The 23,340-nt window shown below is 35.1% G+C and overlaps 1 protein-coding gene across 1 annotated transcript; it reads left to right on the top strand.

Moving 5' to 3' along the window:
• The first annotated feature begins 16,207 nt into the window (after positions 1–16,207).
• Positions 16,208–19,140, top strand: LOC112706761 (sucrose transport protein SUC1). Its single transcript, XM_025758221.3, has 4 exons — positions 16,208–18,048; positions 18,191–18,254; positions 18,473–18,516; positions 18,685–19,140. Exons 1-4 carry the CDS (start codon positions 16,795–16,797, stop codon positions 18,862–18,864), a joined length of 1,542 nt encoding a protein of 513 aa, XP_025614006.1. The 5' UTR covers positions 16,208–16,794; the 3' UTR covers positions 18,865–19,140.
• Positions 19,141–23,340: the final 4,200 nt, after the last annotated feature.

The raw sequence follows: 23,340 nt of genomic DNA, 5'->3' as shown, positions 1-23,340 counted from the left end.
CCAGTTGATGATGTATGTATCTATCTATCTTTTCACTTGTAATTCTGCTAAGTAGACAATGAAAATTGTAAACAATGTGAATAATAGATTATATTTTAAATTTATTAAATATAAATAAATTTAATTAATTTAAAATTTAAATTTTAAAATTAAAATTATTTTTTTTAAATTTATTATTTATTACGTTATTCAAAAAAAATATTGTTATCCTATACTTTCTCTTTCATTTGAGGTTACGGTTAGAAAATTTTTATGGAAGGTATCTATCACCATCCGTGAACTTTGGTGGTGTCCACTACTTTTTTTTCCCCTAGCAATTATTTATTTTTATCACAAGATCCACCCATTAATTCGTATTTATTTGACGCCAAGGGAAGATAAAAGAGAATATTGCATCTACTTTACTTTGTTCAACCAAGTGTGGATAAAGGTATTTACAAATGGCAAATAATCTGTGTGTACTAATAAGATAAAATTTTGACTTGTCCATGAAAGACTTTTGTAACCAGATAAAATTAATTAGGATAAGTAAGCATCCATCTTATTGTGTGGCCTTAAAGAATAAGGAATTAATATATAGTATATTATATGTTTTCTATTTACAGCTTTATTTGAAATGTGTAAATCAATAATGGTTCTGAAAATAAACAAACATATTGTTATTAGTACTTTGCTTAGCCCACTCTAGATATAGAAAAATTTAGAAATGGGATAAAGTTTTGACATAATGTCCATGGAAACCTTTTTGTATATATAAAAGAAATTAAAACATTAGAATAAAGCACTCAATAGTGAGATCGTCAAAGGAATATAGATACACAAGTATTGATTCATTGCTTAGCTTGGTGAAAAGCTTGCATGTAATATATATAAAAAGAGAAAGTAACATTTCTTTTCTTTTCCTTTTCATGTAAGAGAGTTTTACGCTACTTAAAAAGGTTTATGTCGCATTGTTAAAAGATATAATTATTTATGTGTTTCTTTTTATTAATTTAAATTTTAGAGATAAATAATATTATAATATTATATCAAAACTTTTAAAATAAAAAAGGTGTAAAACTCAATTCTTGTTAGACCCTAAAATTTTTTTTAACATAAGATAAATTAAAAAAAATTATACAAAAATTTAAATAAACTCAAAAACATATTCTTATTTAAAGGAGCATATTAGAAATATAATTATTTATATTTTTTATTAATTTAAATTTAAAAAAGTAATATTATGTCTGCTCAAAAATATATATAGATTCCAAATGATAAAAAAGTTTCTGTAAGATAAAATTCAAACAGATAGGGCTTATATATATACATATGCATTATATTTTGCTTATCTACTTGACTTTATTCTTTTAACTTTCTACCTTTTTAATTATTATTCCTTACATGCTTTGCTTTTACTACTTTTTTTTAAAGAAAAATATTCTTTTTATCTACATAGGAATCCCTAGGAGTAAACTAGACTGTGTCTCGAGAATGATTATCCATACCAAGATTAACTGGTGTTTTAAAATTCTTAGTTAGCCAAACTCTTAAAACATTATGTTATAAGTTTAATTTGACTATTAATACTTGTTTGTATATATCCGTACCCGTAATAATGCAAGTGTGTTTATCAATTTATACTTCTTCCGCTTTTAAGGTTTTCTGTGTGGATCTGGACGCTCTGAGGTATAGCTCATTCTGTTGGAGTTTAGACCGGCTTTGCTTGGAGTGGCAGGATAAAACGTCGTCTGCTTGCTGAGAAGGTAGCGTTGGACACTTGCAAAGGGACTCAAACGCTCAAATAAGTAAAAGTGAAAAGTAATTTAGAGTAAAACTGAATGTATATTGTACCTGTGACTGAGTAAGTCATCTATATATAATGGAGATATTGAAAGTAGTTATCCGTATATTTTGTTATCGATTTTGATGTGGTCCTTGTTAGCGGCCCGAGATTAGGGACTTTAGCTTTTACGTGGAGAGATTTGCGGGGAGGTTATGTGTTGATCCTAATTCCGAAGTTTCTGGTATAGACTGTTATTGGGGTAACGGATCATAGCCCCAAGATTGACCTATTTTGGAAGTCGAGTTATAAACAGGTTAAGCTTATATGAGCTATAACTCGGGACCAGGACCTATGGTAGATTTTCTGTCTGCTTTTGGTAATTTTGGGACGTGGTTTTTTAGGTGTATCGAGGGGGCCGGGCTATGGCTCGGTGTGGTTGGAGCGCCCAAGCTTAATTTGTTTATTATTAAATTTGAAAAATAGGTCAATCTTTTGAATTTTGGTGGTAACCTGTGAAGAGTGTTTGTAGGAGAGAGAATATTGAAAAAGACAGGTGCATTTAATATGTATTGGTAACTGGAACGGTGGTGAGATCTGGCCATTGATTTGGGTGTTTTGTATTTTTTATCGACGGTTGGGGTTTGTTGCTGAAGACGTAATGTTTGCTGGAGATGTGGGGTAGTGGGCTGGTCGGTGGTTTTTTCGGGACTCTTTGAGTATCCATTTTGAGTTTTTACTTCACGTTTTTGGCGGAAGATGAGTAAAAATGGTTAGTTGCTCTTTTCTTGTTTTCTTTTTGCTTTTCTGTTTTGCATGTTTGTTTTCGAAATGGAGAAAAGAAAAAAAGTTGAGATAAGGACGGCTGCTAGTGGTAAAAAAGAGGCAAAAATTGTTGAAGATGTGTGGGTTTAAGATCCTGCAAATCCATTTGCTTAGGTTGCAGAGTCAGTCAAAGGGTATGCTTCTATGTTTGACAATGAGCAGAGTGTATCGTAGTTAGGGTTAGTGTCTTTATGGGTTAGGAAGGGTAGTGATATAAAACTTAGGTTTGTACCATGTACTGCTACTAATCGTGTCTTTCATCGCGGGGAAGGTTTTGAGTTATTCTTTATGTATAGTTGTGTTTTTGTTGACCTAGGTGTGAAGTTTCCTTTTTCTGAGTTTGAGCATGGCGTGTTGATGCAACTTAAGTGTGCACCATCTCAGCTACATCCTAATTCTTGGGCATTTGTTAGGGCTTTTCAGATTCTAATTGGGTTTTTAGAGATTGAGCCTTCATTGGAGATTTTTTTTGCGTTGTTTCAGTGTAAGGGGGTTAGACGTGGTTATTGGTTGAATCTGGCCAGTGCCCCTGGTCGTTCCATTTTCAGTTTTTATATGTCTTCTTATAAGGGTTTTAAGTCTACATTTTTGAAGATTGGTGTTGCTGAGGGTGACTTTTCTTGGTTTGTTGATGAATGTCTATTGGAGAGGTTTCCTTTATTCTGGGTTCTGAGGCCTAGACAGATATTGGGTATGGATAGGATGGAGTACAGGAATGAGATGATTGTAGAATTTTTAGTTAACCATATATCTTCTTTGGGCTTGTTGTCGGTTGTTGAACTTCTTGAGTTGGAAACGAATAAAGATGCATTAGCTGGATACATAGGTAATGGTTGTGTGTAGTTTGTTTGTATATGATTGGTTATGGTTTGTAATTCCTTTGCTGCTTATTTGTTTGCAGTTGAGAAAGCTCTGAAGGTGACTTCGAGTAACCTGCGAACTTATTTTCGGACAAAAAAGGTCGAAAAGCAGGGTTCTAGTAGTCATATTATGGTGGAGAAGGGTGCCGAGGTTGAACAACCATATCCTTCTAAGAAAATTAGTTTTAAACGAAGGAGTGAGGGAAAAAAAGAGAGGCCTTTGAACTTGGCCGAGGATAAGTTCGGCAGGAAAGATATTGATATGGAGGTGGTGAAGCATACTGAAAATCAGAGAGTGCTTCATGGCTATAGATGGGATGAGAACCTGACTTCCCTTTGGGGTGAACACTTTCCGTTTAGTATGGTGGCTGATGAGTATTGTCAAAGTTCGGCTGATGTGAAGCTCGTTCAGAAGGTTGGTGATATTGGGGTTTGTCAGTATCTTCAGGTATAATATCTTTACTCATCTCTCTTTAGTAGCGTTAGTTTGTGTTGGTTTAATTTGTTTTGCTGGTTATTTCAGGTGATGGGAGCTTGGCTGATGTCTATCGGCCGAACACAGGAGTTGAAGCATGCGAGGGATTCGTTTGATAAAGCTACGGTTGATCAACTGATGCAGGATAATTTGGAGAAAGGGAATAAGCTTTGTACTACTCTGGATTTGGTGGATTCTTTTTAAGAAAAACTGACATTCGCCGAGGATGCTAGTAAAAAGCTTGGCAAGGAGAAGGCTGCTTTAGAGGCTAGGTTGATAGTTCTCAGCGTTGAGAAGAAGCAGCTTGAGAATGAGAAGGAGGATCATGGGCTTGAAATGTTCGTTGCTGGTTTTGAGAGAGCGGTTGAATAAGCAAAATTTCTGGCGCCTGCTGCTGATTTATCTGTGATGGATCCGTGTAAGGTTGTTGTTGGCCATGAGTTGGTTGATGATGATGATGGTGTTGAAGAGAAGGGTGAAAACCCAAATATTTAGCTTATAGTAGATTGTTGTTTTTGCGTATGCATTTTGGAACTTTTAGGCTTATAGACGTTAGCTTTGTTCGATGTGTTTATTTTGAACTGCTCGCTTGTACTTAGCCAAACAAATTTGATAATGTTAAGATTTCATTGCATGTTTGCATTACATGTTTTATTTTTGTGAAAGATGTGTTTGAATACTTCGGATTTTTTGGATTATGATTATTTGTTGGTAGTACTCGGCCGAGTAGGATAGAGAGTGTAATATAGATAATAGGTAATGTTTGTATTGTAAGATAATGAATGAAAAAGTGCGGGATGGTGCGCCTCATTAAAACATATCTAGCAAAACCCTCTTTAGAGATAAAATTTGATAGTAGGAAAAAGAGTGCATTGGTGCGGAATTTATAAACCACAAACTAACCGACAAATGCATCGGGTCGTACCAAGTAATATCTCAGGTGAGTGACGGTCGATCTCACGAGGATTGATGGACTAAGCAATAATGATTAAGTGATTTACTCAGTTAGGCAAATAGAAAAGAGCGTTGAGAGAGTTCAAAAGCATTAACAGTAAATTCAAAAAATTTAAAAGCAAGCAGTAAATTGATGTGAATAATATATGGAGAAAACAGTTAAGGTTTCAGAGTTAGCTATTTTCCGGATTGACTTTTCTTACTAACTATTTTAATCATGCAAGATTTAATTAATGGCAAACTATATGTGACTAAATCCTAATTCCTTAGACCTTTTTAATCTCCTCTAAAATTCATCAACCGCCAATTCCTTGGTCACTTAATTCCAATTAGAGGGTGAACTTCAATTCTAGTTTATATGCCACAGAAATCCTAATTACCCAAATATAAGAGGATTATATGTCACGTACCTCGTTAAGTCCAGATAATTAGAAATTTAGGAGAATATATTTTCAAACTATTTTTCAAGTAAAGATCTTTTCCAAGTTATATAATAACTCAATTAGAAAAAGGGTCATACTTCCGTTCCAGCCAAATTCATAAGATAAAGAACGAAAACAATTCTTGAAATATAAATCAGTACATTAATTAAAATAGAAAAATAATAGTCTATACAATAGACAGAGCTCCTAACCTTAACAGTGGAGGTTTAGTTGCTCATGGTTCAGAAAGAAAAACTAGGATTCCTGAAAGCTGTAAATTGTGGAATGAGGTAAAAGAGAGAAGAGAAGAGAGACCGAAGGGCTTATTCTTTTCCCTTTTTTATCTAAAACTAAAATAATACCTTTTTCTATTTTAAAATAAAATACAAATTGAATCAAAATAAATTTAGCTTCATTCGCAGCTTTGTATGAATGCCTGGGGACCACTTGTGTATTGAGGGTCCACGCTGAACTTAGAAGTTTTCCAAGTTCAGCGTGGGATGGGTAGAGACTTCCTTATTGAGTTCTATTGAATCCTCGCTAAACTTGGAAATTCCCAAGTTCAGCGTGGAAGAGGCAGTGTCAATTCCGGGCTTTTCTTTTGAATTCACGCTCAACTTGGATTAACCCAAGTTCAGCGTGGACAAGGCCAAATTGAATGAAAAAAAGGGTACACTATTATATATCGTTGGAAAGCTCTAGAAGTTAGCTTTCTAATGCTGCTGAAATCATGTCAATTGGACCATTATAGCTCAAGTTATTTTTTTTTGAGTGCAAGAAGGTCAGGGTTGATAGAATCATTCGATTTCTTCCTTTTCTACTACAAAACTCTGTCAAATCAATCCGAATTCTACCTAAAATAAACGAAAATGCACACAACTCAAAGTATCTTTCATAGTGGCTAAAATATATTAAATATTGATTAAACTTAGCAATTCAAGTACAAATTCACTAGGAAAAGATAGAGAACATGCTCACGCATCATGCATCCCCTTGCCCGACTTAGAGACTAACTGAAGATATGTTCCATCAATCTTTTGTAATTTGTAGGCTCTTTTGCCGATAACTTTTTGGATCCGAAATAGGCTTCCCAATTGGCGCTTAGCTTGCCATGTCCTTGTAGTTTTCAGACGTCTTCTATTCTTCTGAGAATGAGGTCTCCTTCTAAGAATGTACTTGGTTTGAGTTTTTTTGTTGTATTTCCGAGCTATAGCTCGTTTAGCAGCTAGTTGTTGTAGTGCTAACTTATTTCGGCTTTCTTCGACGAGGTCGAGCTTGGTTCTTCCGTTTTTGATGTTGTCACTTTCGCTGACGTTTGTAGTTCTGGATTTTGTAGAGAGGTCTCAATGGGTATCATGGCATCACATCTGTATACCAACCTAAAAGGGGTTTCCTTTGTTGATGATTATTCTGTTGTGTTATAGCTCCACAGTACTTCAGGGATAAGCTCGACCCATTCTCCTTTTGAGTATTCGAGTTTCTTTCTAAGGCCCTGTAAAATTATCTTATTGGCAGCTTCGGCTAAACCGTTAGTTTGTGGTTGTTCGATAGATGAGAACTGTTGAACTATTTTGGAATTTTGTAAGAAGTTTGTGAACTTTTTATCTATAAATTGTCTACCGTTATTAGTGATAAGGATTGAGGAATACCGAATCGGCAAAGTATGTTTTTCCATACAAAAGTAATCATTTTTTCGGAAGTTATTTTTTGCCAATGGCGTTGCCTCTATCCATTTTATAAAATAGTCAATGGCAACAATTAAAATTTTAACTTGGTCTGGAGGAGGTAGAAAAGGTCCGAGGATGTCTAGCCCCCACCTGTTGAATGGCCAGCTTACCTCGGACGAGTGTAACTGTTCGGCTGGGTTGTCGATGATTGGTGCGTGACGTTGGCAATGATCACAATGTTTGACTTTATTCATGCAGTCTTGTTGTAACGTCGACCAATAATAACTTGCCCGGAGGATTTTGGAAGCTAAGCTTCGTCCTCCTATGTGTGTTCCATAAACGCCTTCATGAACTTCGTCCATCACTAGTTTGGCCTCTATCGTGTTCAGGCATTTTAGGAAAGGTCTTGTGAAACCTCTTTTTATAGCTCAGAGCCGTGTATTGTGTAGAAATTTGCTATTCTTTTGAATTTTATTTTATTTTGAATGTTATCAGGTATGACACCAATTTGCAAGTAACTCATGAAAGGTGTTCGCCAGTCATCTTCCTGCAAGATACTTGAAATTGTTGTTGGCATAACACTTGGTTCATCAAGTGTTAGTTGGGATAATATGGGTGTCTTAGTTTGACTTCTTGTTGTTGCTAATTTTGAAAGGATATATGCTCTATCATTTTGTTCCCGAGGTATGTGGGATATATTGAATTTTTGAAAACTGTTGACAAGGTTACTGACAATGGTGTTGTATTTTTCTAATAATGGATCATTTACCTGGAAATTAGTTGTTATCTGTTGTACAACAAGTAAGGAATCACATTTGATGCTTAGCTGTGTTATGCCCATTGTATGTGCCAGTCGTAGTCTTACTATTAGCACTTCATATTTTGCTTGGTTATTGCTTGCATGGAAAGTAAATTGTAAGGATTGCTCTAAGGCTATTCCTTATTCGTCCTCAAGTAGTATTCCTGCTCTGGAGCCCTTACTGTTTGAAGCTTCGTCAATGTATAGTGTCCATTTGTTATCTGTAGGGCCTGGTTCTTCTAAGGTGAGTTTTGCAATGAGGTCGGCTAGTGCTTGGGATTTGACGGCTCCTCGGGACTGGTATTGGATGTCGTATTCTAACAGCTCGATCGACCATTTGATTAATCTTCCTGCTAGTTCGGGTTTCGTCAGTATTTGCCTTAGGGGTTGCTCGGTTTTGACCACAACGGTATACCTTTGAAAATAATGCCGCAAGCGTCTGACTGTTGTTACAAGAACTAGAGCTAGTTTTTCTAGCTTCGGGTATCGGACCTCGACATTCTGAAGAGATTTGCTGACGAAGTATACCAGGTATTGTTGCTTTCCTGTTTCTATTACTAAGATAGAACTTATAGCATGATTAGGAACAGATAAATAGAGATAAAGTGGTTTGCCAACCTGTGGCATCTGAAGGTTTGAAGGTTCTGATAGCATAATTTTGAGTTCGGTGAAGGCTTCCTCGCATTCTTCGGTCCATTGAAACTTTTCTTGTTTTCTTAGACTTTTGAAAAAATGATGTGATCGGTGAGCTATGCGAGGTAAAAACCTGGCCAATGCTACAAGTCGGCCAGTCAATTATTGACCATCTTTGGGCTTCTCATGTTTAGGATTGCTTGGAATATTTCGGGGTTGACTTCAATACCTCGAGAAGTTAGCATGAAGTCGAGGAATTTTTCACTCTGAACTCTGAAAGCGTATTTTTCTGGATTGAGATTCATGTTGTACCTTTGAAGCTGCTGGAATATTTCCTTCAAATCGTTGACGTGGTCTGCTGTATGTGCCGATTTTGCCACCATGTTGTCAACATAGACTTCTATATTCCGGCCAATTTGGTTTGTAAAAATTTTGTCCATAAATCTTTGATAAGTAGCACCTGCATTTTTTAGTCCAAACAGCATAACCTTATAGCAGAAATTGCCATTGCCAGTGATAAAAGCAGTTTTATCTTGGTCAGTTGAATGCATTAATATTTGGTTGTAGCCAGAATAGGCATCTATGAAACTTAAACATTGAAAACTAGAAGAACTGTCAACCAGTTTATCAATGCACAGAGGGGGTATGCCTCCTTTGGACAGGCCTTGTTAAGGTCTGTGTAGTCCACACACATCCTCCACCTACCGTTGTTCTTTTTACCATTATCATGTTTGTTAACCAAGTGGAGTATCTGAGCTCCTTGATGAAGTCAGCATCGAAGAGCTTTTGGGTTTCCTCCAAGGAGGCTGCCCTTTTTTCTACGCTGAGATGTCTTTTCTTCTGAGCTATAGGTCGGATTGATGGGTTGATAGCTAGCTTGTGACAAATGACGTCGTGGTCTATCCCTTGCATATCTGCTGGGGTCCATGCAAATAGTTCGGCGTTGTGCCTTAATAGCTCGGCTAATTGATCGCGTTCGTCATTTTTTAATGCGTTGCCGAGGTATGTATGTTCTCCTTCCTCGGTCGTTAGCTGAAACTTAGTAAGGTCGTCTATTGGCATCGGTCGTTCTTGATAGTTGGTTCTAAGGTCCAGGTCGGTCAGGGGAGGTAATTATTTTGAATTATATACTGCCTGAACATACTGTTGTTTGGGATATCTTGATTGTTCATTCTTCAGGCTGGCGTTATAGCACTGCTTGGCTTCCTTCCTTCTGGTCTCTGTTCTTTGTTATCCTATGAGAGAAACTTAACACACAAATGCACAATAGAAACAATAGCATTAAATACATTTAAGGAAGGTCTTCCTAGAATGATATTATAAGGACTTTTGCAATCGACAATGAGATATTGTATGTCTATGGTTTTATTGTTAGGATAATCTCCAAAGGTGGTTTGTAACCAGATGTAACCTCGGATGGAGACTTGCTCACCTGAGAAACCTACCAATTCTCCGGATGATGGTTGCAGGGTTTTGTCGCTTAGTTTCATCTTTTGAAATGTTGAATAGAATAACACGTCTGCACTGCTCCCTGGATCCATCAGGATCTTCTTTACTAGTAGCTGTCCAACCTGTGCTGTGATAACTACGGGATTGTCCAGGTTACGATCGGTTGCCTTATAGTCTTTAGGGATGAACGAGATCTCTGGTTTGTTCTTGTTGACAGGTTGGGATGAGGTTGACTCTGTTATGGTCATCATAGCTCGGTACGACCTTTTTCTTGCCGATTTTGTCTATCCTCCACCTGCAAAACCATCGAAAATACAATTTATTACTCTGCGAGGTGGATTGATATCACAGTCTACGTTTTTCCCTTTATCTCGGAAATTGTTAGTTGTTTTAGATTGATGGCCGAAGTCTTCTATGTTCTGCTTCCGTCTGCGGCTATCGATATATTTGTCCAATAGTCCTTGGCGGGCTAGCTTCTCGAGGACATCCTTTGCTATTACACAGTCATCTGTGGTATGTCCTCACTTCTGATGGAAGGCGCAGTATTTGGATTTCTCTACATATAGCTGGTTCTTATATGTACCGGCCCTGTTTGGGGGTTTGATGAGTTTTGAATGCAGGATGTCTTTTATAATGTCTTTCCTTTTTGTATTAAGGGGAGTGTAGCTCTCGAACTTAGGTGTCAGTCTGAATGACCTCTGGTCTATTCTACTACTTGAGTGTTTGTTTCGTCTTTCATCCTCCCTATTCAAGGTAGGCTTTTCTGCTCTTCGCAATGCTCAGAGTTCCTCCATTTCGATCTGGGTTGTCGCCTTTTCTCAGAATTTGGACAAAGTCTTCAGTTTGGTTATGACTATGGTCTCTTGGAATTTTTCTGGGTGAAGGCCGCTCTTTAGAACGTGAAGGTGTACTTCAGGGTTTAAGTTGGGTATTTCATTGGTTGCTTCTACGAACCTGGTCATGTAGTCCTTCAGGCTTTCGTTCGGTCCTTGTTTGATGGTGCTCAGGTAATTGGAATTGTGGACATATATTTTGGATACAGCAAAATGGTTGACGAACTGGTCGGCCAGCTCGTCAAAATTGGACACAGAGCCTTCAGGGAGGTTGGAGAACCAAATCAAGGCGGCTCTATCCAGGAAGGTTGGAAAAGTGCAACACAGAATTGAGTCGGATTCTTTGTTCATAAACATCATGGTGTGAAATTTGGTGACGTGGATATTTGGGTCTCCTATTCCTTGGTAGGTGAAGTTTTTGGGCATTTCGAAGCTCATGACTTCCTTTATGAAGGGGTTAGTTCTCTTAGTTGTTTTTTTCGGGGGATTAGATATAGTGTGTTTTGTCTGCGATGTGTGCTCATCGTTGTTGTCTTTGTCTTCAGTGTTTTTGTATTTTCTCCCTTTGCTGTGGCTGTGTCGCTTCTGGCGTAAGAGTTCGGCCGTTCTCTAGTTCTCGATCCTGAGGGCCTTATTAACGGCCAGAAGCTCGGCCTAGTTAGTATTCGAAGGAGCGTGACTGTGCTCGTCCGCCATATGCTGTGATCTGCAAAAAATGGGTAGGAAATGTATAGAATAAAAAGTTGTGGGGTTAGAAGAAGTCGGGGCCTCACGGTGGGCGCCAAATGTTCCTGTGTGGATCTGGACACTCTGAGGTATAGCTCGTCCTGCTGGAGTTTAGACTGGCTTTCCTTGGAGCGGAAAGGTGGAATGTCGTCTGCTTGCTAAAAAGGCGATGTTGGACACCTGTAAAAGGACTCCAACGCTCAAGTAAATAAGAATGTAAAGTAATTCAGAGTAAGACTGAATGTATATCGTACTTGTGACTGAGTAAGTAACCTATATATAATGGAGATATTGAAGGTAGTTATTCGTATCATTTGTTATCGATTTTGACGTAATCCTTGTTGGTAGCCCGAGATTCGAGGCTTTTAGTTTTTACGTGGAAAGATTTGCGAAGAGGTTATATGTTGATCATAGTTCCAAAGTTTTGGTATAGACCGTTATTAGAGTAACGGATCATAAGGTATTCTTTTTCTTTTCCTTGTATTATGTTTTGGACCTACATAAATTTCTTTGTTATCTTTGCATCTATATATACTACTACACGTAGCTGTAAAAGTAGGAATAGTGATTGTGAATGTTCATTTAAATTCACATAGAGAAAGTTTCTTGTGTATAAAGTTTAGGTGAAATTTGGCGTAATTAACTAATTATCAAGATTAAGCTCCGCGCGACCTTAATTAGTTACTTCAATTCAAGCTTAAAGTGCATTATCTACAAAAGAAACTTAACAATTTGATTATCAATATAAGCAAAGTAAGCACATACAAGGGTAATTTTCAGGGAGTTTTTGGATCTACTGGGTCAATTGCATACAAGGCTCGCAGGTGCATGGTGGATTTTGAATATACAATTCAGAATCGAGTGTGTTGCATCCAGGGATTAAAATCTCTGTCTTGGTCTCCACCAGAACCTGGTGCTTGGAAGTTAAATTGTAATGGGAGTGTGAACTTGGGGGATGATTGTGCTGGTTTTGGGTGGGTAATTCGCGATAGCTCCAGTCAATGGGTAATGGGATGCTTAGAAAATTCCTTTGGATCTAGTGTCATCAAGATGGAGTTGTGGAGTATATGGAAAGGTTTGTCTTGGGCTTGGGAGGCGGGTCTTAAGCTTGTTGTCTGTGAGACAGATTGCGCAGCAGCTTTTGAGCTAGTGACTGGTTGGCAAGTTTCACTCTGGCATCTTGAAAAAGAAGTGATACAACTGATCTTTGACTTGAAGTTAAGAAGGGATTGGGATATTCGTTTTGAGCTTATCCCGAGAGAAGCTAATGTCGTGGCAGATCGGTTGGCAAAAATGGGATCTGGAGGTAGCGAAACTGATGAGGTTCACCTTTGGCACCAGCCACTAGAGGTGGTTTGTCCTCTCTTGTTGTTAAGAACCTAATTTTTTTTTTCTTTTCTGCTCTTTTGTTTTTCCTCTTAGTTGTTCACCAAAAAGGTAAGTACATACAATTATATTAAAATTAGAGTAGTAAGTAGTAACTAATCAAATCAACGTTCAAGAAAATTTTAGTAAGATATTACTTTAATAAGATATTACTTTAATCCCACACAAGTTTTAATTATTAAAATTTTTAATTTATTTTGTTAGACAAATCAATTTTACTGTTTTATATGTATTGCTAAATAAGCTTAACGAGATAAATCAATGATCATAATTACTTAATAAAATATAAAAATTTATAAATTACAAGATTTAAATATCAATTTTTGATGTGGACGAAAAATTTGATACAAAAATTAAATTATTTACAAAATAATAATTTAAAAATTAATTTGATAATTAAAATTTATGGGAACTAAAGAGCATATATATAATAAAAAATTATCTAAAACTAATTTGGGATTATTGCTCTCAAAATTATCATTGAGAAATGTGAAAAGGCAAATTAACCATAATGAAAAGGAAATAAACCCTAGTAGTGAGTATATGCCTTGGAATTTCATTAGTCATGCAGTGATGATGCTGAGACATAGGTTTGTTTTAGTCAATGCACATGCAATTTTGAATGAAGAAGGAGCAAGCCTCTTTTCACTAGGGTCACAGTGCTAGCACCCTTGTCTCCCTCTCAAATATTAACCTCTCATGGCATATATAGTACTTGGTCCCATTGCTTCTGTTTTCTTTTGCCTTGGTCTTTCCAATTGGCCTATTCTTTGAGGACAAGAAAATGATTGAGGTGGCTGTAATAAGAACAAGAAAATTAAACTAATTATAAGGATAGATAGAATAATATATCTAATGAATTAAATTAACACACATATCCTTTCAATACAGTGGTTTAATTTAGTTGATTTTTTTAAAAGAGGAACTCAACACAGAAAGTAGAGCAAGTAATAACAACAAATACTAAATAAAAGAAAAACAAAAATTCCAACCACCCATTAAGGTTGAAGCACTTTTATGTTATTTTTGATATTGTCATCAACAACTAAAAAGGTCCGTACCTAATCACTCAGAGTAGCTCTGAAATGACATGTTAATAATCTTCTTAATTCGTTTTTCTTTATTTTGAAAGATCCTCCTATTCCGCTCTAACCATATGTTCCACACAATGGTACAAAAACACATCATCCATCTCTTGCACTCCTCCTTTCTATATGATATCTCAGTCCAACTCTAAAAATGCTTCTTAACCGTACTCGGATAAGTCTATAGTACACCAACATATGATATCCAAGCACACTATACCTGTCAAGAAAATGCATCCAAAGAACAAGCAGTGACCATTTTTATCTCATCTATTGCATAAAACACATAAAGTATCATCACTTAATTATTTATTTCAATCTTTGAAGGAAAAGCCAATCAATTTTTATATAAGTCGGATCCATCAAAATGCAACTTTTTTCCTTTTCTTTAATTTTGGTGTATTGTATCATATATGGAATGCAATTTTTTCTTCGTTAACTCTAGCTAAATTGTTTAGTAAATCAAAGTATATTATGACATTTTAATATATGACATTTTAATAAACAACAAATATAAATATGACTATGTGGATGAACCATATTAATCTTTTTCCGTACAAATTTTGTGGTAAAGTTAAATTATGAAGCGAGAAACTAAAAGAATCAAACGACATATAAAATGAAAGGGAAAGGTACGAAGAAAAATGCTAGGCATTAGAATATGACACCACTTTTTAAATTCTACTAATATTATCATTATGCTTATGAACCTGAATGCACCCCAATACAATTTCATCGGGTTTTTTCATCCACAATATTCTCCTAACTAATTGCGTCCGTATATTCGTTCCACAATCATCAGTTTCATTATGTCACCAACTCATTTTTCCACCTTAATTAATATTATATCAATTTCTAATTACATTGCTATAGCCATTATCTTGCTTCTTTCAATTTGCTGCCACAACCTTTCTTCCATGATCAACAGAACTCGGTGTCACAATCCTCATAATTTCATTCACTTATTCAGTTTTTTATGATGATCATCATCATTCAAACAGTGATGACCGAATTTTATGATATATGCAGAACAAGAAAAGAAATCTTAATCATCGTTATATATACAAACATATATAATGTAGGCTTTATATACTCATCACATATACACATTTACTAATTAATATCATTTACTCAATGTAACTTTGTATATATTACATTAATAATTAATTACGGAACAACAAATAAAACTAAAAATTACATGTCACATATCATAATATAAATATATATAATAATGTAATTCCTATATATTCATATTTCATATAAAGTAAAATATGGTAATAAGCACTACCTAATGCTGCCAGAAAAAAAAAAAAAAAAAAAAAAGCACACTATGATCAAGTTCTATCAAATCCAATAAGATAAGTAAAAGTAACTATAATAGCACGCACGCCGGAGGTGTATCAAATTTTTAATTTAATTTTATTAATGTCTCTCGAGTCCAATAAATATAAACAGTGTGTGTCTAGAAATTGGGATCGTGTAACACACACACACACATAAATGTAATGATGATGGTGGATGAATTGGGAAGAAGAAATTCAAAGAGGGAATCCATGGAGGAGCAGAGGGAAAAAAAAATGGATAAGTGCAATTATAGAAATGCACGTTTATCAAAGCCAAGGATTTCATAAATCTGCGTTCCTCCAATACCCTTCAGTCTCAGTGGTCCTCCTCGTCAGCATACCTAGGTTCCTTCTTAATTCAAATTCATACATACACAAAAGTCAATGACTTTAATTAGTATATATATATAATCTATATATCTTTTTCTCAGCATTAAATTCTCTTCATTTATTTTCAGAGATTTTGTAAAGTTCTAGAGTAGTATTTACTTCCGTCATTGAAAATTTAGTAAACACTTTGAAATATAGGATCTTATTAATTAAATACTTATTAAAATTTAAAATATTTAATAATAACAATATTAATTTTTATTTAATATTTATTAATTATTATAATAATTAATAAATATTAAATAAGATAACTTTTTTTGTTTATTTAGCATTACTGATTAAAATTATTATCTTTTGTTAGATACATTATTATAAATCCATTTTAAAACATTTATATAATTTTTTAAGTTTAATTAAAATATTCTAGCTATATTAAAAATTTTAACAAATATTTTTAAGGTATTTGTTACAAAAAAAAAGGTTTATAATATATTTAAACATTGAATACGACAATACGTGTTCTAAACACGTCCGAAATTTTCTTTTCATATAGAAATTAAAAATTGGATTAATTAATGGATCATGTGAATGACCTTCTTGGTACTCATGAACATTAACCCTTGTGTTCAAGTTTCTGCCTCACTACTATTCTCCACTTGCTTTTATTATTTCAGATAAGGCTTGGTGGTTGGTGAGACCATTTTTTTCACCTAAGTATGAAAATATATAGATGTATCTAGTAATGTAGGTGCCGTAAAGGCAGAGAAAAATGATTCATCAGTGTATATGTGGAAATAATGACAAGTTAACAATAATAGAAATATATTTGACATAAAAGATAAGTATACTTAATTTTGTCAAAATAAGTGAGCTGTAATAATAATGCAAAAGATAATGTACCAAAAAATTGGGATGTAGAAAAGAAAAATGAGAAAGAGTGTGGAGTTAGTAGTGTCTTGGGCGGAGACTACAAAGAATGCATGTTATGGTAAATTAGTAAGAGAATTGAAGTATATGTTATTAATGATATATATGAATATATGACGCATGACACCATCATATAACTAACTATAAAGTGTATATAGTAAATCACTGAATAGTCACACACACGTTAATAAACGCAACATAACATAACCCCTCACCCTCTCCATCCGCTTATAAATTCACCAACCCCAACTCCCCTCTCTCTCCATTCAAACACTGCACGTACCATTTCTTCCATTATTCTCCTTTCTTTCTCTTGCCATGAGCTCCTCAAACAAGAACACCATTAAGAATGGTGACACCCAGAACTCCCTTCATCTGGAATCGGGGTCACCAGCGCAGCCAAGTCCCATTTGGAAGCTGGTGGCGGTAGCCTCCATCGCTGCCGGTATCCAGTTTGGCTGGGCTCTACAACTCTCCCTCCTAACACCTTACAGTCAGCTTCTCGGAGTGCCTCACCAATGGTCCTCTTTCATCTGGCTCTGCGGCCCCATTTCCGGCATGGTTGTCCAGCCAATAGTTGGTTACTATAGCGACCGATGTACCTCCAAACTCGGCCGCCGCCGTCCTTTCATTCTTGCCGGCGCCGCTGCTGTCGCCATAGCTGTTTTTCTCATTGGCTTTGCCGCCGATATTGGCCATGCCTTTGGGGACAACCTGAACAAGAAAACCCGCCCACGCGCCGTAGCCATATTTGTGATCGGATTCTGGATCTTGGACGTGGCCAACAACATGCTCCAGGGACCCTGTCGAGCGTTCCTGGGTGACCTTGCCGCCGGTGATGAACGGAAAACGAGGCTGGCAAACGCGTTCTTCTCGTTCTTCATGGCCGTGGGAAGCGTACTCGGTTACGGTGCGGGGTCCATTGACAGCCTCCACAAAGTGTTTCCATTCACGCAGACAAAAGCGTGCGATGTGTTCTGCGCAGACTTGAAAAGTTGCTTCTTCTTCTCGATCCTCCTACTGCTGTCGTTGACAGGTGTAGCTTTGTTCTACGTGCCGGATAAACAAGTATTACGTGAGAAGTCACCTGTGGGAGAAGAAGATGAGAGATCGGCAGCAGTTGTATGCTTCGGAGAAATGTTGGGGGCGCTAAAAGGGCTGAAGAAGCCCATGTTGCTACTAATGGCGGTTACGGCAATAAACTGGTCGGCGTGGTTTGCATATTTCTTGTACAACACTGACTGGATGGGTAAGGAGGTATATGGTGGAGAGGTTGGAAATCAAGCGTATAAAGACGGCGTCCAAAAGGGAGCTTTGGGTCTTTTGATAAATTCCGTGGTTTTGGGTGTTATGTCTTTGGGTGTGGAACCCATTGGACGTGCGGTTGGTGGTGCTAAGAATCTCTGGGGAATTGTTAATTTTGTCCTTGCGGCTGGCTTGGCCATGACTGTATATATCAGCAAGGTCGCTATGCACCAGCGTCATCTTAATCCCCACTACATTGGTCATCCCTCCACTGGCGTTCAGGCTGGAGCCTTGTCCTTTTTTGCTGTTCTAGGCATTCCTCTTGCGGTAATTAATTCATTATTATTATGGATAATACAAACTACATGCTATATCTATTAGGATATATTCTTATCTTAAATGATTATTTATTTTACTTTATTTCTTACTTTTATCCATATTAATTAACCGCACTTTTTTTTAATTTCAGATAACATACAGTGTTCCGTTTGCATTAGCATCCATCTATTCAAGTGAAACTGGCGCAGGACAAGGTATCTCACTACAAATACTAAGATGACATACATTACACTTTCAAAAAGAAAGTAAAATAAAATATATTTTATTTACAAATAAACCATAAACATTAAGCAATATATAAGTCACTAATATTCTTTAGAAAGGAGATTAGAAATCAATTATTTTTTAGTCAAAACCACCTGAATTGTAGAAAAAGAGAATTGACCCGTTCTTTTGTGTTAAAAATTTTCAGGTTTATCTTTGGGAGTTCTTAATCTTGCCATTGTGGTTCCGCAGGTCAGTATATATTTATTAGACGACATATAACATATATTATTAATTGGAGCAAGTGTGTTATTTATGTGGTGTATTTGAATATATTTTTATTTCACATATGAAAGTTAATTTTTTTATTTAGAATATGTAATTGAATTAGCTAACATGATATATATATTTATGATGCAGATGATAGTGGCAGCAATTAGCGGACCATGGGACAAATTATTTGGAGGTGGCAATTTGCCGGCGTTCGTGGCAGGTGCGGTGGCAGCCGCCGTGAGTGGTATAATGGCAATTTTCATGCTACCTTCTACAAAGCAATCGGAAGCGGCTAAAGCTGCTCTCCCCATTGGTGGTTTCCATTAGCTTGCAATATTTTTGTGAATATCAGAAGGGAGCATTTAATTTTCAAGGTTCCCTTCTGTTTTTCCTTTTTTGGGGTGGAAGCCATAGAGGACACAAGTCATGGGTGTCTTTTACTGTAATTTTAGACTGCCTTTGGTGCTTTAGTTGATTAATTAGGGATTGTGCTTGTTGTAATGTAGATAACGCTGTTCTTACAAGAGTTTGTGTTTATGTTCATCACTTGTTTTTGTTCTCTTTTTGGGTTCTCCTATCAACTAATAATGCACCTTATTACTATCTTCTTCTATCCTCTTCTTCATAATCCTCTTATCTTTTTTGTACATTTATAATTAAATAAATTTTATATCTGTTTCGGAACAAGTTTCAATTTTCAAGTTGTTCAATTTTCCTTTTCAACTTTTACCAATAATTTTTATTGATCCGTTTGGGAAAAAATTTAATGGCAATTAAATGACAAGATTCCCGAATCATCGGTTTCCATGTTCTAATATCTGACTATTTGCTACACAGAATTCAAAGAGTGATTGGCACCTTTTTACGCCTAAAATAGGGAAAGACAATTAAATTCAACCCAATCCGTTTATGTGTACAATATTTTGATAGGATTAAAATTTGACTAGTCTTGAGTTTAATAAAAGGGAATTATACAAGAAATATTAATTATTTAATTAGTATTCTTTAAAAAATATAATGTTGACCATTTTTATACGTATAAAAAACTTTTTAACTTAGCTATCTTTTAAATTTAGCTCAGATGTGTTCAATTCTAGTAATATGATTCACACTGATATATGAGGAACCAAACTCTCACTGATAAAAACTCATTTATTGTTACAAATATATTTCGACAAAAATTATATAAATTTCCTCTTAAAACCAGAGAGTGATAAATGTGGTGAGATGAGGTTATGAAGTCAAATGATAAAAGCTTTAAAAGGTAACGCGTTTTCTTTATTAGCTAACAAGTTACTATATTCTATATGTGTGAATCGTGGATTAATTAAAGCGCATCCCAGTCACCAATTCATGTTACTGTAACGTAATTACTGAGGTCTACATTAGTAATTCAGTTACATGCTACAAGGGCAGTTATGACATTTCTTGCTATATGGTTATTCAGTATTCACTGTGGCCAAATATTGGATCGGGTAGATCTGGTGGCTGTTAATTTAGCATGTTTAAGGATCATATTAGTGAAAACTCAGTTTAAGGGGTCATCAATTTGTGAAGTGACTTCAGGGATTTGGATTTATTTGTAGTAGTATCTCACACAGCTGTATATGTCTTCTCTATCAATAATTTCAAAAGAAAAGTATATTAATAAATAATGAGAATTATTTTCTCAAGTTTTTCCTTTTTCTTTTTTTCTTTTGCATGCATTTCAGTGCCATGTTTGACTGACTGATATATACGAGTTTGTGATTAATTGATAACATTTTGTGATTCCTATGTTAGAATTGTATGCTCCCTACTTTTATTATTTATTTTTTTTATTTCATTTCTATCCATAATCAAGTTAATATTAAAAATGAAAATATAAAAGAGAAATATATCCAAAGATGGCACACATAACATTAATCTATCTAATTTTATTAGCATTCACATGTGCGAATTCTTTGCCTCTGATCTGCATCTGCTATTGTGTATATATCTATATCTCTCTGGCTTGTTCCACATATGGTTGGATTTTGTTCATACAACACAAGTACATATTAAAGAGAATCATGAGTATCTTGTTCCATGCTGACCCTTATACGTTACTTACTTTTGCTTTCATGATTGTTCCTACAAAAATATATATAGCATTTTCATATGTAACCACTGTAGAATCACATGTTAGTTTTTCTAAATGCATCTAGTAAATTTATATTTTTGTTTAAGATAATTCTATATCTTGTAAGAAGAAACTTCAATTTTTTTTTCATGTAGATGTATTGAAGTTTGATGTTGTTGTAGACTTGTGGTCATTAAGCCCAGCAAATTTTCGGCATGTGATAGTAAATATTTTTGGGATGTTCTCGAACACATCTTTTCCCCTTTTTTTTTTAATCCAAATTAGGGGCACAGGCGTTTGAGAGGGAAACCGGAAATTAGATGTGAACAAGTCTCATTCAGTGTATGTGAATTTTATTTTTGTTTATTTTATTTTGGTCCTGCATCCGGTGTTTATGTAAACTATGCAATTATATATGTATCCACTAAGAGAACAAATTGTGTATAATAAGCCCACAGTAGAAACATGAGTTAGGTACATTGGCTTTTTTGGAGAGCGAATAATAATAAATGGGCTTTCTTAAGAGAAAAATCAAGGTGCATGGCTTTCCTAGATTCAATCTTCTAACTCCATGGCCCATTAAAAGAGGCTAAAATCTTCTACAATTTTTTTTCAGAGCCAAAAAAAGAAAGAAAAAGATTTTCCCATATGTTTTTGTAAATATCAAACATCCGTGAATAGAGAGTACAAACATACAAATACAATTTTCGGACGAATTATTTTTTAATTTGGCGAATTAGGAGATGTCGTAAACAATTAAAAATTTTTGTGGTATTTAATTTTTTTTGTGTTATACCGTGACTAAAAATTTAAAATGTAAAATTATTTTAATATTGTTGATTTTATTAAATTGTAACATTTTGCTATACGGAATACGATCATAACGAAAAGGAGAGAATAAAACAAAGATCACTCATGAAATTAACTATTTTTAATTTGAAGATAGCTCCGATAAGCGATTTATCTTAATTTATGCTTTGATTCTACGGAAAAAGTTTTAGTAAGACAAATAACGTATTTGATATAAGGAATGAAATCGGAGAAAAACAAATATAGTCCAAAGTAATCATAAAATCTTGTGAAGGAATAGAAGTTTCTTAAACTACTAAGAAAAAGAAAGAATAAAAGTTTGATTTATATATGTCACTTTGTTTTTTCATCCCCATGTATCTAGTGGAATGTTTATCTATAGAATGTTTGCAATATATTATATCGGCACCCGTGTGTGATTAATAATTAATTTGACGTTGCAACGTACGGATACAAAGTTTTTTCATAATCCAAAAATGGAACATGAACAATGTAGTATTGCTTCGGTTTCGGACCATATATGATTGAGGAAGACATGGCCAGACTGGTTCAAAACTAGGCATTCAAAAACGTGGCATAAGTGTATGTAGATGATAGTGTCAACACTCAACAGTGAATGGACAAGTGGATATGTGGATGTCAAGTTTGGAGGTGGAACTTGTCTGCATTTGTGATGGGTGCGATAGTGCTATCTAGTTTTTTTTTTATGTATATCAAAGTATGGGAAACATTCCAAGTGCATCGAGAGTATCGATACACCAGTTGTTTTAACCGTTGATTTGAATTATAAAAAATATATATAATATATATTAATTGAAATTAACGGTTAAAATAACTGGTGTACTGGTAGTCCCCAGTGTACTTGAAATGTTTCCCAAAGTATGTATCACTATGACAAAGGTCCAATCTTACTGTTCCTATTATTTCTCTAAATTAAATGTTCTATTTTTAAGAAAATCATATAAATATTATTTCTTTTAATTATCTCCAAACTTCATCCTTGGGTTGCTGGCAAACAAATCAGAACTTTCATTACCAATAAAAGAGATAGCAGTACAAAATATCCCATATATATATTTTGTATCACAATTCTTTTATCAAGTTGTGCATGCTTCAACTTTGGGTTTTGAATCTTGAGACTAGTAACTGGTCCCACTTAGCCCAGCAATAATGTGAGCCTGATTGGTATAACCCCCTAAGTGTGCTACCTTGGGCCGTTAGAGCTTTTGGATTTTGTAGAAAATTAATCACATGTTTTCTGGAATGTGGAATCTGAAACATTCTTTGCACAACATACTCAACATAGTCCTTTTTATGAGCTCTGTCTGGAATATTTTGTACATCAGCAAATCTTAGAAGGTGAGCAACCAATTTAAAAGACTATTATTTTGAAACCATGTAGATGTAAAGAATTTAAGCAACTAAACTAAGCATGGAAGATTAACAACCTTACAATAATAAGGGGTGTGTTTAAATATTTGATCTTGAAATGTGCTCCCCCATTAATACATGAATCCCAAACCTAAGTCCTCACAAAGTTGTTGAGGTGCTAAGAGTTTAAGACAAACACAATGACCAAAGTTTATGGAGTTGTATGATTTGTTGTTTTCCAAGTCTGGCCCATATGGTTTATGTGAGGACAAAACTCTGTGATCTTGATCTTATCTGAACTACATTACAACACGAGCCAAAAGATTTCTTCAACTTCACTGCTACTATTTCACACCATTAAGAAAATAACGACAAACCAAACAAAATAGTAAGTTGTCTCTTTTCAAACTTTAATATCTCTAAATCAAAGTAACCAAACAAAATAAAAGCAAAAGAAATTCTGAGTACAAATACGCCTTTTAAACACACAACAATTTGATTTAAGCATTAGACAACAATAA

Source organism: Arachis hypogaea, chromosome 8, assembly GCF_003086295.3.
Source record: "Arachis hypogaea cultivar Tifrunner chromosome 8, arahy.Tifrunner.gnm2.J5K5, whole genome shotgun sequence".
NCBI lineage: Eukaryota > Viridiplantae > Streptophyta > Magnoliopsida > Fabales > Fabaceae > Arachis > Arachis hypogaea.
This window is presented reverse-complemented; position numbering and strand designations above follow the sequence as displayed.